This window comes from Rhinatrema bivittatum, chromosome 1 (assembly GCF_901001135.1).
Source record: "Rhinatrema bivittatum chromosome 1, aRhiBiv1.1, whole genome shotgun sequence".
Taxonomy (NCBI): domain Eukaryota; kingdom Metazoa; phylum Chordata; class Amphibia; order Gymnophiona; family Rhinatrematidae; genus Rhinatrema; species Rhinatrema bivittatum.
This window is the reverse complement of record NC_042615.1, coordinates 601543442-601563142: the sequence shown is the minus strand read 5'-3', so window position 1 is coordinate 601563142 and position 19701 is coordinate 601543442. Positions and strand designations below refer to the sequence as shown.

The 19701-nt window shown below is 45.0% G+C and overlaps 1 protein-coding gene across 2 annotated transcripts in view; it reads right to left on the bottom strand.

Moving 5' to 3' along the window:
• Window positions 1–19701, bottom strand: part of CEP120 (centrosomal protein 120) — a 419833-nt gene that overhangs the window by 354224 nt on the left and 45908 nt on the right. For both annotated transcript variants that reach the window (XM_029619774.1, XM_029619782.1), the window contains one exon: window positions 12058–12172. In XM_029619774.1, coding sequence (XP_029475634.1) covers window positions 12058–12172 — 115 coding nt within the window. The remainder of the gene's footprint in view (window positions 1–12057; window positions 12173–19701) is intronic.

Sequence of the window (19701 nt, the reverse complement as noted above, 5' to 3'; positions counted from 1 at the left end):
AGATGAAATCCAAATATGTGCGGCAGTGGCAGCTCCTGCATATGGTGGCTGTTTTATGAGCCCCTCAATCTCTTCCAGAACTTAAAACTTTAGCAAGCTAATCATCTCTCCAGTGAGGCGGGCAAGCATTAAATATAGCCAACTCATCTTGCTGTCCACAGTTAAGCAAACTTGCTTTCTCTATCAACAAACAGGGATAAAATCAGCCAGAATGCATGGGGAATCTCAAGTTGAGGTTTGCATTGCGTAGAAACTATTAAAAGACAGACAACATGACCCAGCCAGTAGACTGTGGATTACTGGGTGAACAAGCTACACAGATCAGCTTACCCAAAGTTACTGTCCTGAGATACTCTATCCAGACACTGATAAGATGCAAAAAGTGTGAACAGATGTCCAAGGATCAACTTGCGTAGATCTTCAACAGAAATGGCTACAGATGAGCCACTGAAACCACAATGGCTCACTTAATAAACCTAGAGTCTAATCTGTAAGCCATCCAGTTCTTAATAGTGCTCTATACAGTTCATATGAAAACTGCTCTTCCCAATTTTTTGGGATCAAATGAACAAGCAGTTAAGAAGCTCGACAGTGAGGTTGAGTGCTCTCTTGAAGTCCAAGAAGTGAATAGCCTGTTCTCTTTTCTCTGCATACGGTCTCAAAGAAAGTTGACATATTACTTTCTGAGAGATGAATAAATGTAAGAAATATTAAACAAATAACTTCAGTTCTATGTTCACTAAAGACAACTCTCGAGAAGGACTGTTGCTGGCTGACAAGACCAAAAATGGGAATGGGGTAGACAACTTCCTTTCCAGAAGAGAATGTATGGGAAGAGCTAGGAAAACAAAGTGGATAAGGCCATGGGAGCCAGATGAGGTAAATCCCAGGATACCACAGGAGCTCAGAGATGTCCTGGCGGGTCTACTGAAAGACCTATTGAAGAGATCTCTGGAAACAGGAGTGGGGCTGTGAGATTGGAGAAGAGTGGGAGTTGTCCCACTTTTCAAGAAGGGTAGCAGAGAGAAGGCTGAAAACTACAGGCCGGCTAGCCTCACCTCAGTGGTGGGAAAATTAATGGAGAATCTGCTGAAAAAAAGAACCATCTACAAACCAGTAAATTATTGAATCTAAGGCAGCATGGATTCACCAGGGGAAAGTCTAGTCAGATAAATCTGAGTGATTTTTTTGATTGGGTGACTCGAGAATTGAATCAAGGAAGAACGCTCAATGGGGTAGATTTTCAAAGGGGTACGCACGTACCCCCCGAAAACCTACCCCAAACCCCCCCTGCACGCGCCGAGCCTATTTTGCATAGACTCGGCAGCGCACGCAAGCCCCGGGACGCGCGTAAGTCCCGGGGCTTGCATGGAGAGGCGTGTCGGGGGCGTGGCACAGGTGACGTGACGTTTCGGGGGCGATGCCGCGGGCGCGGTTTCGGCCCAGGGGCGTTCCGGGGGCGTGGCCGCGCCCTCCGGAACAGCCCCCGGGTCGGGTGATGGCGCGCCAGCAGCCCGCTGGCGCGCACAGATTTACATCTGCCTCCGGCAGGCGTAAATCCGGCGATAAAGGTAGGGGGGGTGGGTTAGGTAGGGGAAGGTGAGAGGAGGGTGAAAGAAAGTTCCCTCCGAGGCCGCTCCGATTTCGGAGCGGCCTCGGAGGGAACGGAGGCAGGCTGCGCGGCTCGGCGCGCGCAGGCTGCCCAAAATTGGCAGCCTTGAGCGCTCCGATCCCGGATTTTAATGGCTACGCGCGTATCTATTGAAATCCCACGTACTCTTGTTCGCGCTTGGTGCGCAAACAAAAGTACGAGCTTGCACAAAATTATAAAATCTACCCCAGCGTGATTTACTTGGATTTCAGCAAAGCTTTTGATACAGTCTCACATATGAGGCTTTTGAATAAACTGAGAAGCTTGGGAACGGCGTCAAGGTGGTGCCGTGAATTACGAACTGGTTGAATGACAGGAGACAGAGGGTAATGGTAAATGTAATCTACTCTGAAGAGAAAATGGTGTTAAGTGGTATTGAGACTGGCTCTGTTCAATATGTTTGTGAGCATCATTGCAGAAGGGATAGAAGGTAGTTTGTCTATTTGCAGATGATACTAAAATCTGCAACAGAGTGGACATGCCTGAAGGAGTAGAGGGAATGAAAAGTGATTTAAGAAAGCTTGAAGAATGGTTGAATATTTAATAGCTGGGATTCAATGCCAAGAAGTGTAGAGTCATGCTTCTGGGATGTGGTAATCTAAAAGAGCTGTATGTGATAGGTGGTGAGAGACTGATGTGCCTAGTCCAAGGGAGAGATCTTGGGGTGATAGTGTCAGGTGATCTGATGGCAGCAAAGCAATCTGACAAGGTGATAGCTAAAGCCAGAAGAATGCTGGGCTGCATAGAGAGAGGCATAACCAGAAAGGAAAAGGAGATGATAATGCCCTTGTACAGGTTCTTGGTGAGGCCTCACCTGGAGAGCTGTGTTCAGTTCTGGAATCCGTATCTCAAAAAGGATAGACAGGATAGAGGCAGTCCAGAGAAGAGTGACCAAAATAGTGTGGTAACTGTATCAGAAGACTTGTGAGGTAAGGCTGAAGGATCTAAATATGTATACCCTGTCAGACAGGAGTTGCAGGGGAGCTACAATAAAGACCTTCAGATACCTAAAAGGTTTTAATGATGCACAAACTTCAAACCTTTTCCGTTGGAAAAAAAAAATCAGTAGAACTATAGGTCATGAAATGAAACTCCAGGGGAGATGACTCAGAACGAACAGCAGAAAATATTTTTTCACGGAGAGGGTAGTGGATACCTGGAACACCCTTCCGGAGGAGGAGGTAAAGACGAAACAGTCAAAGAATTCAAAATGGCATGGGATAAAGACTGTGGATCCCTAAATGCCAGAGGATATAAATGAACAAAAGGGTGCATGGAGGTAACTTGCTGGTGTGGCAGTTACTACTCTTGATACTTCTGATGCAAATGCAACACTTTCAATGGCAGAGGGAAAAGGGGAGTTGGATTCAGACAACCACAGAGAGCCCACACTTTTATGGTCTGGGGAACTATCAAGCAAGGGGTTAATCTGCACGGTGCAGCTATTACTATCCTTAACAAATGGCAAGAGATTACTACCCTTAACCAATAAGCCTTGATGCTTTCGGATGCAACTACAACACTACTCTCCGCTTTGATGTGGTGGGTGGGAGGCAGGGAGAGGCTGGAAAAGGAATTGGATTCAGATGATCATCAGCATGGACCTTCGGGTACTAATAAGCAGACATAAGTGAAGAAGTAGAAGACTGTGTAAGGCCAAGTCCATAAGCAAAACACATCAGCACTGTTTGAATTTTCAAGGCGGCTCACTGAATAACTGCACAGAACAGCAAATGATGTCCTTAACAGAAACATAGGATAATCTGTACAGTGCAGCAGATACTACCATAAGAAGCTTGCTGGGCAGACTGGATGGACCATTTGGTCCTATTCTGCCATCATTACTATGTTACTATGAAGAACTCAGATCAAGTTCTTAGAACTCCTGTTGCGAAAAAACTGCAAATATGGCACCAGAGCCTATAATATGCTTGTTATTTATGCCAATGTAACAGCCACAAGAACCACTACCTTCCAGGTGGGAAACCAAGTCCAAACTTGAGAGGTTCAAAGGAAGATGTAATGAATTGGGCCAAGACCATGTCAGAGGTCCCAAAGCACTGGAGGTTTACTAACTGGAAGCTTAGAATGCCAGAGTCCCTTCATAAATTTAGATGCTAAAGAGTGGAACGAGATTGAAGATTATATCGTGCTATGGCAAAGAGATTAACTTTTAAATCTTAAGATGTGCTGAGGCCCAAGGACAAGAGTGAAAAATACTGAATCAAGTCACTTGGGCCACAAGAGAAGGGATCCAGCTGACAGGTCCCACACCAAGTACAGAATCTCTTCCATTGAAGTATAAGATTTTCATTAATATGTAATTGAAAATGCAACACAGACAATTATTACTCAAAGATACAGAATAAATATTTTCAGCAGAAACCCTTGAAGTACTATAAAAGTACATCATAAGGTCCTGCTCCCTTAGGCTTGAAAACACACACCACACACTGCTCTCTTCCTCCCCTCTAGTTCTTTCCCCTCCTAGCTCACACCCCTCCCCTCCAATGTTCTCACCCCCAAAATCTCCCCAGGCTTGACCTCTCTTCTCCAAATTAACATCTTCCCAGATCCTTCTCTTCTGCCCTGCCTCAACTCAACCCTGTTGGCTCCTCCATCTCAGCTGCAAAGTGAAACAGCAGCAGCCTGTGCTGGCTGTCACTTCCTTCTAATCTGCACAGGTCAGAAGTGGCAGCCTCCCTCTTTCTACCCACACCAATAAAGTTTCCTTTTCTGGTCACACATGCAACTCTGCGCCTATTCTGGCCGTGCAGGTCCAGTATGCTGCTGATCTCACAGCCTCCTGGGTTTCTTAGCCAAATTCTGTGCAGCAAATAGAAAATTCTGCACTGCACAAAAATATCTTAGGAGTTACTCTGGCTGCCTGTATTCATCTAAAGCCTTCAAAACTTAGCTAATTGCTACTTTAAATTAATAACCTTGCTGATTTTGGCTCTTAAGCATATGCTGACTTTGAATAAAGATGAAATGTGTTCCAGTGACAAAAGGACGAGACAGGTTTTTCTTTTAAAAGCACATTTTAAGTAATGAGAAATTACTACTTACCTGATAACTTCCTTTTCTTTAGGACAGTCAGATGAATCCAAAACAAGTGGATTATGCACCTCTACCAACAGACGGAGACAGAGCAAACGGATGTCACAGTATATCTACCACTGCAGTTAAATCAGCCTGCCAGTATTCTCTTCAAAAGCAACTGTGGACAGACTGGCAAAACTTGATTAAACAGATAACCATTTCAATACTCAGCCAACAGGCAACACTCAGCTCAGACAAGAATGTATTAACAATAGTCTAGAGACTGGAGGAACACTTACCAGTAATCCCTTTAACACATAGCCATGGAGGAGGACCATAATACAACCATTTGGCAGCCAAGGGAGGGAAGCTGGATTCATCTGAATGTCCTAAAGAAAAGGAAATTATCAGATAAGAAGTAATTTCTCATTTGTAAGCATCCAGTCAGATGAATCCAGAACAAGTGGGATATACCCAAGCTACTCCCGAATAAGGTGGGAGGACTGCCCGCGGTCCAGTCAGAACTGCACGTGCAAAGGCTGCGTCCTCCTGGGCTTGCACATCCAGATAATATCATCTGGAAAATGTGTGCAACAAGGACCGCATCACAGCTCAGCAAATGTCAACAGGAGACAACAACGTCACTTCCGCCCACGACACGGCTTGAGTTCTAGTGGAATGAGCCCTGTCCTGACTAGGTAACGGCTTCCCAGCATCAATGTATGCAGCCCTGACTACATCCTCAATCCAGAGAGCTATGGTAGCCTGCGAGGCTAGCTTTCCCTGCCTAGTGCCACCTTGAAGTACAAACAGGTGATCTGTTTTCCATAAAGCCTTAGTAACCTCCAGATACAGGACAATATATCTCTTGACATCCAAGAGTTGCAACAGACTGTACTACTCTACATCTTTCTTTTTGTCCAGAGAGGGCAAGGAGATGGACTGATTAAAGTGAAAGTTAGTGACCATCTTCAATAGAAAAGAAGGAACAGTACGCAGCTGTACCATCCCTGGAGTCACTCAGAAGAATGGCTCCCGGCAAGACAAGGCCTGCAGTTCAGAAACCCTATGCGCAGAACAAATTTCCATATGAAAAACCATTTTTCAAGATCAGTAACCACAAGTTCAGCTTACCCATCAGTCTAAACGTAGGGCCTGCTAAGAAACCCAATACCAAATTAAGACTCCATAAGGGCAACGAAAACCGCAAAGGATGACAACGTTTCACTCCTTTCAAGAAATGGCCCACAAGGATCCACCATTCACCTGACCTCTGAAACAGACAAGAGCTGCTACTTGGACCTTTAAGGAATTGAGGGCCAAGCCTTTATTCAAGCCATCCTGAAAAAATTCCAAAATGAGCACATAGGCCAAGGAAGTGGATAACTTTCTAGCTCTTAGCAAGGTGGAAATCACTGCCACAGAGTATACACATTTCAGCAAGCAAGCCCTTTCAAAGGCCATACCATAAGATAAAATAGAGTCAGATCTTTGTGAAGAACAGGAGCCTGCCACAACAGATCCCTGTGTGCTGGAAACCGAAGGAGAGATTCCACCAGGAGTCGCCACAGATCCACATACCACAGTCTCCTGGGCCAATCTGGAGCAATCAAGAGCACCATTCCTCTGTGGCACTCGATCCTTCAGACTAATCTGTCCAACATGAGCCATGGAGGAAAGGCATACAGCAACTTGTCTTCTGGATAACTCCTGCACCAAGGCATCTATCCCCAGTGACTCTGGATCTCTCCAGTGACTGAAGAATCATGGAACTTTCACACTGCAAAAAGTTGCCAGTAGGTCTAGAAACGGGAGACCCCAGCAATCCAGAATCAGCTGAAATGCCTCGTTTGATAGTGCCTTTTTTCCTGGGTCCAGACTTTCCCTGCTGAGAAAGTCTGCTCTTACATTGTCTTTTCCTGCTATAGGCAAGACTGAGATCATCTGGAGATGTAGTTCGGCCCATTCCATAAGTTGATCTATCTCCTGCAATACTTGTTAACTCTTGGTTCCTCTCTGCCGACTTATGTAAGCCACTGTCGCCAAACTGCAAACATGCCAGCCGGACTGCCAGAGCTTCCAAACAATTGATGTTCCAGAGAGATTCTTCTACATCTCAGCACCCCTGCGCTGTCAGCACCTAACAGTGAGCTCCCCAACCTTGGAGGCTTGCATCTGTTGTCAATACTAGCCAGTCCGGTGGCACCAGGGAAACTCCCTTCCTTAGATGATCCAGCTGTAACCACCACTGCAGTCAGGAGCAGACCTCCATCAGTAGATGGAGCCGAATCAAATAGTCCAGAGTCTGCAGGTTCCACAGAGACAGCAGGGAGCGCTGAAGACAATGCATATGTGCTCTCGCCCATGGTACCACTTCCAGGGTTGCTGCCATTAAACCAAGTACCTGCAGGTAGGACCATACGATCAGGCACAGATCGTTCAACTTCTGAATATGAGCTTCCGGCACAAAAAACTTGCCCTGCTTCATGTCAAACCGAACTCCCAAGCTTTTCCAATGACTAAGCAGGCTGAAGACTGCTCTTGACCAGAGTCACAATCCAGCCGAGCTCCTGCAACAGGAAGATCACCATGCGGGTCACCAGGCGGCTCTCCTCCAGAGACCTGGCTCAAATCAGCCAGTCGTCCAAATACGAGTGTACTAGGATCCCATCATTTCTCAATTCTGCCACAATTGCCACCATTACCTTGGAAAATGTCCTGGGAGTGATGGCCAGACCAAAAGGCAGTGCCCGAAACTGATATGGCATCCCAGAACTGTGAACCATAGAAAGGGTTGATGCTGTAGTCGAATGGGAATGTGGACGTGTCCAAAGCTGTTATGACCATCTGTCGCAGACAGCTGCAGCCACGTCTACTCACATCTTGTGTTGCTCTGCTCCCCTCTCCGGGCCTGCTCGCGGCGGCATCTCAAGGTTCCTCGTGGCGGCTGGGACGCCGTCGCCACCCATGCCAGGAACCTCAGGAGTGTCCCTGACTGATGACATCACTTGGTCAGGGTTCTTAAGCACCACCTTCGCCCCTTGCTAGCCCACTTAGCAACGAGTTCCATTGCTACTCTACTTGCTCCTGTCTCCTCGGACCTGGGGTGACTTATCTCGGACCCTCCTTGAACTCTGGACCCTGACTTAGGTACCCACTCCTCAGGGGCCTGCGTGCGCTCTCTCCGGAGACCTGGTCTCCTGGCTTCTCCCACTCCTCGGGCTAGCCCTGCGGCTTCCAGGAGTCCTACCTGCCGGCTTCCCCGCTCTCAGGTTGTCTCTAGGAATGCTCTCACCACTTGGGAGACTATCTCCTTGCTTCCCTGCTCCTTGGGGCAGCGCCTACGTTCTACATAGGTGATTGCCGGTGCTTCCCCGCTTCTCGGTGTTGCTTAAGTCATCACCTGGAGACCCGACTTGGGCTTCCCCACTCCGCGGGTTAACCTAAGTCATCGCATCAGTACCTTCCTCGCTACACAGCTCCGCCCCTCGGGGCTGCCTCAGCAGTATACCTCCTGCACTTCCTGCCTCACGCTCCCGCTCCTCGGGCCTGTCTAGTGCCACCCTCTCAGAGGTCTCTGCCCAGGTACTGCTCTCCAGTCCAACCTGTATACTGTGGGGTTCCTCAGTGCTGTATCTCTCATCCCTCTCCTCAGGACCTCCCCCACAGATTCTCTCCCAGAGCTCCTGCTGCACCTGACCTCGCGCCTCCAGATGGTGTGGACCTGTGGGGCTCCTCCCCACAGGTGGTAACAACTCTAACCTCGGGCCAAGAGTCCACAAAACCCACAAACCATAACAGAAGCATATCTTCAAAGAGGTCAGAAATTCCCCTGACTGCACGGCCATTATCATTGAGTACAAGGTCCCCATGCGAAAATGCATCACCCACAGATGACTGTTGATACCCTTGAGATTCAGGATAGGACAAGAGGATCCCACTTTCTTGGGCTCAATGAAATAAATTGAATAATGCCTTGTATTTTCTTGAAACGTGTACACCGGAATCACAGTCCTCAGACTGAGGAGCCTTGCCAATGTATCCTCCACTGCCTGCTTCTTCTGCAGGGAGAGACCATGAACATGTCCAAGTTCTTAACAAGCTTCCCTCTACAAATAAAAAGAGTAAACCCTGCCTGTAAATTTGTTTTTTTTATTCACCTATCACTCAAGCCATTACCCTTCATAAAAAGACACATCCTGGTACCAAACTCAGTCTCTCTCTCTGTGTCTGTCTGTCTCTCATATATATCTATCTCTCTCTCTCAATATATATATCTATATCTCTCTCTCTAAATATATATATATATCTATATCTATCTCTCTAGCTCTCTCTCTAAATATATCTATCTATATCTATCTATATATCCTTAAGTTGTTGGACAGCATCCTGTACTTTTTCCCCGAATAAATTGTCTCCAAGACAAGGCAAGTCTACAAGCTTTTCTTGTACCTCAGGCCTGAGGTCTGATGCTTTTAACCAAGCCCATCTTCGTGCTGTGATTCCTGCTGCTGCTGTTCTTGAGGCAGTGCCAAAATTGTCATAAGCAGCTCGTACCTCATGCTTTCCTGCTTCCAGACCTTTGGTAACTATGGCCTGTGCTGATTCTTGAAATTGCACTGGTAGAGAATTTGTGAGTTCTTCCATTTGCTTCCAGAGATCCCTTTGATACTGTGTCATGTACAGTTGATAGGCAGAGCTTCTGGAAGATAGGAGTGCACTTTGATAAATTTTTCTGCCAAGGGAGTCGAGAAAACGATGATCCTTCCCTGGAGGAGCTGAGGAGTGTGGACGTACACGCTTTGATTTTTTCTGGGCGGATTCCACCACCACAGACTGATGTGGTAATTGTGTTTTTTGGAAACCTGGTGCTTGTTGCACTAGGTAGGTGGTGTCCACACGTTTGTTTACTGCTGGAACCGTGCATGGGTGCTCCCAAATCCGGTGTTGCAGGTCTAAAAGCACATCATGAATGGGGATCGCCAGAACTTGTTTTGGTGGATCCACGAACTGGAGAACTTCTAGAGTGTGTTGTCTAGAATCTTGTTCGGAGGATAGTTTGAAAGGGATTGTATCCGCCATGTCTTGCACAAAACTAGAAAAAGATAAATCCTCTGGTGGGGATCTTTTTCGTGATTCAGGAGGTGAGGGTTCTGACAAAGTCCTCAGAAGAGGTGTTTGACCCTTGATCATCCCAAGAATCATCATCATCCGGATCTTGATAGGGAGTTCTTGGGGTTGGTTTTGATTTTAAATGAATACCTGATGGTCCAGGTAATGGTTCATCGACAGAAAACGATGGAGGGATGGTTATCCGTGGTTTTCTGTGGAACTGTGTGAATGACGTTATGATATTTCTGTAGAAGATGTTGAAAGAGTGCTAACTCCTGAGGGTCAGTGTCCTCTGCCACTGGTTGTATCGATGAAGTAATAGGTGGTATCGATGCAATCGTGGAACCTGGTCTCCTCGGCGTCGATACTGTCGACGGCAGTATCATAGTCATCGGCATCGATGGAGCAGACAGAATCTGAGCGTATATGGAAGTCGATGCCGTAATAATTCTAGGTGTCGATATCGATTCCCTTGCTGTCATCGGAGTCAAGAGTGACCCCGGCATCGGTGTTACCACCGGCATCGGCAAATTTGCCGGCATCGATGCTGCAAGCATCGGCATCGACAGAGAAGTCGGCCCTGAAAGCTGGTCTTTCAAAGCCTGTGAAACTGCTTGTCGGATTAAATCTGACAATTCCGGCCGCACAACCGATGGAACCAGAGCGGTTGAGGGCGGTGGCGTAGGCTGAGGTACGAGTTCTTGCACAGTACCTTGTGGAGGATCTGGTGCAGGTAGTGGAATCGAGGTAGGCCGAGGCGTGGAGAACTCCGATGTTTCTTGGTGTTTAGGCCGCTTTGCTGTCGAACCTTCCTGGGAAGCAGAGTCTGACAACGAGGGGCTTCGATGCCGGTGTTGATGTTTAGACTTAGTTTTTTCGGCGGATTTTGTCGACGTCGAGGACGATGAAGGGGACGAGTGGTCCCCCGATGGTCCCGGGTGAGGTTTTTTAAGAATTATGCGCTTAGTCGCTCCAGCCGAAGACGACTTCGATGACTGTGATGGAGAAGGTATTAGTTGCAGGCTGAATAAATGTTCCATTTTTTCAAGCCTGGTCTTCCGACTTTTCGGTGTCATCTCCGCGCATTGTGGACAGTTACTCACGTCGTGTTCGTCACCCAGACATATTACACATTCAGTATGTGGGTCTGTGAGTGACATTTTTCTGGTACAAACAGAGCATTTTTTAAACCCTGTTGACATTTTGACTTTTTTATTCGATCGACGGCCGTCGATACGTCTTGAGGGGAAAATAAATTTCCAGTAATCAGAAAATTTGAGACTGGGTTACTTACCGGCCGGTAAGAAAAAGGTCCCGAGAGATTTTCTGAGAGAGAGAATATCAAATTATGACTTTAAAGTCGAATTGAAGGGTTGAGAAAAACTCAACGGCTCCAGAACCGCGATGCTGGTAGCAGCGCGGAAAAACGAAGACTGAAGAGCGACACCTGTGGCAGAGAATATCATGGCATGCTCAGTGGCCTCACAGGGCCAGTCAAAAGTTTCTAGAAACTTTGACAGAAAGTTTTCCCGCACTAGGGCTCCGCTAGTGACGTCACCCATATGTGAGGAGATAGATAGATAGATAGATAGATAGATAGATAGAACCTTAGAATTTCCCATTGAGATAGTCTCATTCTAGTCTCTGGGTGGATGAGTTCTGGAGGTTTTTACCAACTTAATGGGCTATGGGATCATCTATATAGTCTGACTTGTCCAGTCAAGGACTACTGAAAATATAGTATAAGACAGGAGACCACCGTCTCTCCTGGAGTGCGATACTGATAGTGTAAGAATACAGACAAACCACATATCCCAATATTCTTTATATGCCCTATGATCTTATTGGCACAGGATTAGATCCCTTGGTATAAAGATCTAAAAAGCATTTTGATGACAGCAGAGGAAGGAAGAAATGAAAAAAAAAATGTTGCAGACTAACAGATGAAGGGAGAAAAAAAAGAAGGTTTATGGAAGGGATAAAGGGAGACCAAGAAAACAGAATCTGTGGAGACAGCTAAAGAAAACTAAAAACACATGAGGAGGGAGCATAACACCAAGACAAAGGCACTATTTTCAAGAGAAAGTATTAAAAGCCAAAAAAAAAAAAAAACACAATTGAAATGTCATTTACAAGAAGCCCAATATAAAGAGGTTAGAAAAACATTTATTAAAATCATTTAAAAGTCAGTGCACAAGTGGGATTCATTGCTACACAATTTTTGATAAGATATAGTCCCAGTTTTTCAATACCTGTTTTTGTTCCTGAGCAGTTCTTAAGTCTAATACAATATATCCCAGAGATTCCTTAGCTGAAGTTAAAGAATCTATAGCAAAACACTGGAGCTTGATAGGTGTACGTTGTAACCTGTGGAAACAGAGATGACATTTCAGACCACATACCGGTTGATAATTAAGAATCATGCCAAATTCTAATAAAAATCTTTATCTAGCTGGATGAAAACAATGTAAGGTCTTAGGACATTAATGTAGATCTAAAAATAATATGGTAGGATGCAAACTGCTTTGAATACAGCAGCAGATTTAAATACAGATGCAAGGTTATTAGCTGTGTACTTTTCTATTTAACTAAAACCTTATTGGTATATCTTCAGTTATAGGACATTTAGTAAATTAAAAAATCATGCTGTATGACAGGCATTGTTAATTCAAAATTATATACAGTCAGTAGACTTATACTGCTGATTTCCACAAACTTGACCTTGCTACTTAAAGTTTACAAAAAGCTATCTACTTTCTAATTTTTTTATGCAAGATTTATTGACAAAAACCTTCATTGTATATGCATCCCACAAAGTTTATCAATTAGACCCTTCCGATTTTAGATGCAAACTTCTTCATATAGCCTCGAATCTGGGGTCTGAGTGGGGAAAGAATAATTGGAGAGTAAATTTCTCTTGCCAAGTCTCGTTAATTACCTTCAGAGGGTGAACTCATTGACATCAAAATCAAATCTCAAGAGTGAGAGGAAAAAGAAAAATGTATACTGGCTGCACATCACCTGGAAAAAAGGGTACCCACCATTAGCCTCAGCACTAGGGCTAAGGATGGTAACAGGGCCAAATCTTCAGGCGAAGAAAAATACCCTCACTGCAGCTATAGGCCATAGTGACCCTGTTCATGGACCCACTGTAGCAGGAGACAGACCAGAGAAACAAGACAAAAATGATGAAGAAGATGGGATGCCTCTATTATGAGAAGTTACACAGGCTACGGCACTTCATCTTAGAAAAGAGAGAGCTGGGAGGTGTTATATGATATGATTTTTCTCTTCGATAGCAGGGCTAAATTAGCCATGCTGTCTGGGAGCGCCTCGTGACCGGTCAGTAGGCGAAGTTTTCTCAGTACAGAGTTTTGAACTCTGTTCGGCTGCACGGTGAGCTTCCCACGCGATTGCCTTGTTACCTCAGTCTCTTTTTCCGCGAGCAAGTCTGCACTCAGGGTTTTTCTCCTCCTTGTCTCTGAAGATATTTTTTCTCAATTTTTTTATCTTATTCATTTCTTCTGGGCAGTGATGGCTCCTAAGCCATCCGGATTTAAATGCTGCTGATGGACATAATTACTGCTATATATGCCTGGGACCGGAACATGACCAAGTCTCCTGCCGGGATTGTGGTCGTATTTCCCCCAGAGCACAAAGGAAACACGCGGAAAAAATTGCGCTGCTAAAGATATCATCCACACAGTCTTCGCCGGGACAGTCAAAGAGACCGAAGAAGACTCAGTCTAAAAGGTCTGCTTCGCTAGAGGGTACCTGGGCCAGGTCGGTAAATCCACCAGGGTCAGTGAAGGGAGTTGAGGCCGCAACTCCTCTTTCACAGAAATCCCCTCATGAGCCGCATGGGTTTCAGTTCACTGAACCCACTCGGCCAAAGCAGGACAGCGGGTCAGAGCTGAGATGCGCGCACGGCGCATAGCCGGGTGCACAACTCACCGGTGCACAAGTCGGCACCCGAGGCCTCGACACATAACTAAACGTACAAGGGGCGCACGATGGTGCACATGACAGGGGCGCACGATGGTGGCACGCAACGACACACACAACGCATCAGTGCACAAAGGTGCATCTAAGCGCGCAGCACCGATTCTACACGACGTATTGAAGCACCATGTCTCAAAACATGCGAAACTATCGATTCAACCTCGAATTCTGACACACTTGACACCAGTGTGACGCAGTCACACTACTAAGTCAGGAACATCTTAAGAAGTCACAAAAAACTAAGCATGTAATATCTACAACACCTGGTGTGACAGATTCTCACCAACAGGTGGAACTAGACTCTGTCCATGACACTGCCACATCTAGCGAGGGTTCGGATTCTGATAGATCTTCTCTTAGTAGACCACAATCCCCTCTGCTTCTCCATAACTCAGACCTGCCTCCTCAAGACGAGCTTATATCAGCAATGTCTTCAGGAATGGGGCCATTTCCAGGTCCTTCACAACCTCTAGCATCTAGTGTTAAATACTTTCTTCCAAGAACTGAACACGACACACCCTCAGTCTTCACTTGCACCTTCTCAACCTTCGCCACTTGCATCACCAACTCCACTCCTTCCATCTCAGCCATTGGCACCATCTCCAATCCCAGGCCGACCAGACACTCCAGACTCACCATGGAGATAGTCGCCTGGTTCATCTACAGGGTTGTGAGAGCAACAGTACAAAATAAGCCACAGAACTTTAATCATGTCAAAAGTAAAACTACCGATCTCTGTGGTGCCAATTCGCTGTATTCACCTTCTAAACATATTGAAAAAACAATAAGACACCGGCGCACTTTACTTAAACCGAATAAAACGCGCCAAAGCAGACTGTCAGTCAAAAAAAGGGGGGGGGGGGGGGGGGGAGAATAGCTTTGTGATTAAATTGAACCACTTACACGACTTACACATCTACCACGGAATACAATGGCAGAATGGGTTTAAAAGCAACGGCAGCATGGCGGTGAATTTAGTCAAGATTATACTGTACAAAATATCCAGCTATTTTATTAAATTAAAACATTTGCATCGATGGTTGTCATAAATGTTATGAATCATCTTAAAAATACCAGCAACATGCCAATTGCCTTAGTAATAACTGCAACGTACGCCAAATATAACTATGTAATTAACATCTGACATAACTAGCTGTATAGTTGGATTCTTTCACAACTTAGATCAACTTTAAAATTCACTGAAAAATATGAATCATTAAAACCAGCCCGTCTAAATGTCAGCAGAAATATAATGTCACAATCTAAAGGCACGAACTGTTGAATATGCAGAGTAAGGAAAAAGTCACTTATGGCAAATCATCAGATATACTGGGCTGCGAATTGTCAAATAAAAATATCGCTACTCACAAAGTTTCGCCAGTCTGTGCAGTGTAAGCCACAAGAGATAAATTATATCAGAAGTGAACCTCCCGATCTCCGTAGTGCAAATTCGCTACGGTCACTTTCTTAGCAAATTGAAAACACAATAAGACGCCGGCGCCGGCGTACTCTATTTAAAGCATATAAAAACGCGCCAAAACGGACTGTCTGTCAAAAAAGGGGGAGTGGCTGTGTGAGACTGGATTGAATACGAGTGACTCAAGTAGAAAAAATATAGATGTGAAATTAGTATAGAAATGAACAATAATGAACGCTGATTTTCAACAACAGTAGTCAAAAAGATTTATAAAAGGTGAAATGCAAGTGAAGTAAAAACCTATCAATAAGTGTAGAATAAATCGTGAACCAAACTATAATGTCAAATATTGAAGGAGTGAACCCGAGTATGTGAATAGCTAAAAAGAGAACTCAAGAATAAAATAAAAAAGTAAGTGAAGTAAAAATGGTAACAAGTGATGATTAGGATATGGATGATCAGTGGTAAAAAAATAAATAAAAATTAATAAAAAAATAAAAAATGAAAATTAATAAACTCGGCTGGAGTCGGGCTCATTTGCATACATTTGTTTCCACATAATAAATTTTTAGAAGATCGGACATTTGGTTGCTTATTTTGTACTGTTGCTCTCACGGCTTTTTATTAAGCAACTTTCCTTGCTGCTTTTTTAGTCATCTACAGGGTTCCCATATGACCCTCCAGAAGGACTCCCAGAACCTTATTCCCCTCCCAAAGACTTGTCCTACGCAAAGTTCATCGAAAAAGTGGGCTCTATTTTAAACATCGAAACGGGAAAGATCCCTGATCCTAGGTCAGAGGTGTTAGGGATACTGAAAATATTCGAAATGCCTCCAGAACCAACAGCTTTACCACCACTTACAGTGCTGGATACAGTTCTTCATAAAATGTGGGACAGACCATTTACCACTGCGGCCTCATCAAGGAAAACGGACTTAAAGTACTGTATGCAGAATTCCACACAGCTGCCACATAATTCAATAGTAGTGGAATCTGCACTCTCAAAGGCAAAACGGTCAAAACTTCATTCCAATTCACCACCAGGAAAAGATCATAAGTCTATGGACTATTTTGGCCGTAAAGTATACCATTCCTCCATGTTGGCAACAAAAATTCAACATCATCAGTTTTACATAATCCAGTATTTATTTGAATGTCTTCAGAGATTACGTCCCTTATGTTTAACCTCTGAAAATACTCTGCCACAACCTTTTACAGACATGGAAGAAGGGCTTCGCCATCTACTTCGGTCTGTCTATGAGTCCTTTGAGTCTTCCGCAAGGTCCTCGGCTACGGCTATAGCGGCCAGACGGATGGCGTGGTTGAGAGCAAGTGCAATTAGAGAGGATGTTCACGATAAGTTAATGGACATACTGTGCCTGGGTGACAATCTTTTTGGTGAGAAGTTTGGGGAAACTGTTACTCTTCTTAAAGAACAGAGTACCGCTGTACTATCACTCATCTCCACAGACCCCCATACCTCGTCCAGGAAATTTTGCCCTTCCTTCAGGAAGAAGTCCTACCCAAGGGTACCCTATAAGCCATATAATACCTATCGATCACAGAATTATTTCCACCAAAGATACCAACCTCAAGCCCATCAGTCCCGTGGACGGCCTCGTCAACAAAGGCCACAAAAGCAAACACCAGCATCTCCTCAAAAACAGACTTCATCTTTTTGAGCTATCCCGGGCCACCTCCACCACCTTACATAGGAGGTCGCCTTCAACTGTTTATGCCAATTGGGAGGCGATTACTTCGGATGCTTGGGTGATGAACAATATAAGGGAGGGCTACTGAATAAATTTTGTAACACTCCCGGGTCTCCCTCACATTCCCCTTCCCCGAAATACATCAACCCATTCACTGTACCTTCAAGAACAGTTAAAGAATCTACAAAGCCAAAAATCCATTCAAAGAATTACAAGGACACAGGAAAATCAGGGGTTCTACTCCCATTATTTTCTCATTCCAAAAAAGTCCGGAGGTCTTCAACCAATCTTAGACTTACGGAATCTCAACAAACACATTCAAAAAGAAAAATTCAAGATGACGTCTCTCAAGACTATTCTTTCCCTCCTACAAGCCAATGACTGGCTGTGTTCCATAGACTTGAAGGATGCGTACTCCCATATCCCCATGCACCCTTCTTCCTGGCAATACCTTTGTTTTCAAGCTCAGACCAATCACTATCAATACAAGGTTCTTCTCTTTGGCCTGTCTTCAGCCCCAAGAGTGTTCAAAGTGTTTAGCGGTGGTGGTGGCTCACCTCAGACAACTGTCGATCCAGATTTTTCCCTATCTATGCGACTGGCTTTTAGTAGCCTCGGATCAGGCTACTCTACAAACTCACACGTTCCAATCAATTGTCTGCAGACCTTGGGCTTCATAATCAATTACGAAAAGTCCAACCTGCAACCGACTGAAACGTTACAGTTCATTGGAGCACTCATTGACACAACACAACAGAGAGCATACCTCCCACAGGACAGGATTCAAACTCTATCCTCACTGGCTCGACATCTGTACAACCGATCACATACATCGGCACGTCAAGTCCTTCAGCTACTTGGTCATATGGCGACGGCTATCCAGGTAGTTCCCTACACGAGACTATATATGCGCCACCTACAGTGAAAACTAAAGAATCAATGGTCTCAATACTTTCAGCCCTTCTCAACCAAGATACAACTCGCCACCCAAATGCGCATCGACACTCGTTGGTGGAAGAACACCGGCAACTTGACCTCAGGGGCACCCTTCTGGTTACCTCCCCATCAACTCACTCTCACGACGGATGCATCCAGAAGGGGCTGGGGAGCTCATCTGAGTGAACTAAAGACTCAAGGTCTCTGGTCTACACAGAAGAGCCATGTTCTACATAAACAAGGAAGGAGGGTCTGGTTCATGGATCCTTTGTTGAGAAACACTTTGAAATCTGACGTTGGCAATAGCAAACGAAGTTTCGATGCAAGCCACTTACCTTCCAGGCTTAGACAACATCACGGCGGATCGCCTCAGCAGGACTTTTCATCCACACGAATGGACTTTAAATCAGGAAGTTGCAACCAGAATCTTTTAACGCTGGGGCAACCCGATGATAGATCTCTTTGCCACAGAGCACAACCATCAAACAAAAATATTTTGCTCCATTTACCCGAGCAAACTGCGTCACGCTCCAGATGCCTTCCTCATTCCATGGACAGAGGGCTTACTATACACCTAACCTCCCATTCCGCTAATATCAAGGACGATTCAAAAATGTATAGCGATTCAAAAATGTATAGCGGATATGATCCTCATAGCTCCGGCATGGCCAAGACAGCCCTGGTATCCGTACCTCATGCGACTATCCATTCGCCCACCAATTCCACTGGAGAACCATCCACGTCTGTTGACTCAGGAAGGGGGATCCCGCCTTCATCCATTGCATCAATCCCTCCACCTGACAGCTTGGAGATTGAAAGGCAATTACTAAACCATCTGGGTCTGCCAGCTCCACTTGAAAATATTCTAATTGCATCCAGAAAACCTTCAGCTACACGTAACTATGCAGGAAAGTGGCATCATTACATGGAATGGTGTGAACAAAGAAAGCTAAAACCTCTCACATCAACAGCCACACAACTCCTGGAGTATCTTCATACACTCTACCTTGCTGGTTTAGCGCTGGCTTCAGTTCATGTGCATGTTAGTGCTATTGCAGCTTTCCACCATGCTCACAACGGACTTCCCATTTCCAACCGTCCATTAATCTCCAGATTCATGAGGGGCATGCTACGTCTAAGGCCACCGGTGTCAAAACAACCTATACCATGGAATCTCAATATAGTCCTCGAACAACCAATGCTGCCTCCTTTCAAGCCATTAGATTCATGCCACATCAAATACCTAACCTGGAAAATGGTCTTTCTAGTGGCCGTCACATCAGCACGGAGAGTAAGTGAACTATGGTTCACTATTCTCCTTATTTAGAATTTTACCATGATAAGGTCACTCTTTGGCCTCATCCTACGGTAGTATTGGCTTTCCACATAAACCAGTCAATTATATTGCCAGTCTTTAAACCTAAACCTCATCATAATGACAGAGACAAGCTTCTGCACTTAGACTATAAAAGGGCATTAGCTTACTACAAACACAGTACTCAATCTCAAGGAAGACCATTCTCAATTGTTCCTCTCCTTTAACCCTAATAATCCAAACCAGCCTGTCTCCAAAAGAACCATTGCTAGTTGGTTATCCCAATGCACACCAGACTCGCGCAACAGCAGCATCTGATGCACATTTGAAAAGGTTTCCACTGCTTGACATCTGCAAAGCGGCAACCTGGTCTTCTCTTCATACTTTCACATCTCATTGGACAACAAGCAACTTTCGATGCAGCTCTAGGTTCAGCAGTTTTGTCAACCCTTCATGATGAGTAAGACTGTCTACCTTTATTGAAGGGTAGTGCTCTCAATTGGAAAAACGTATT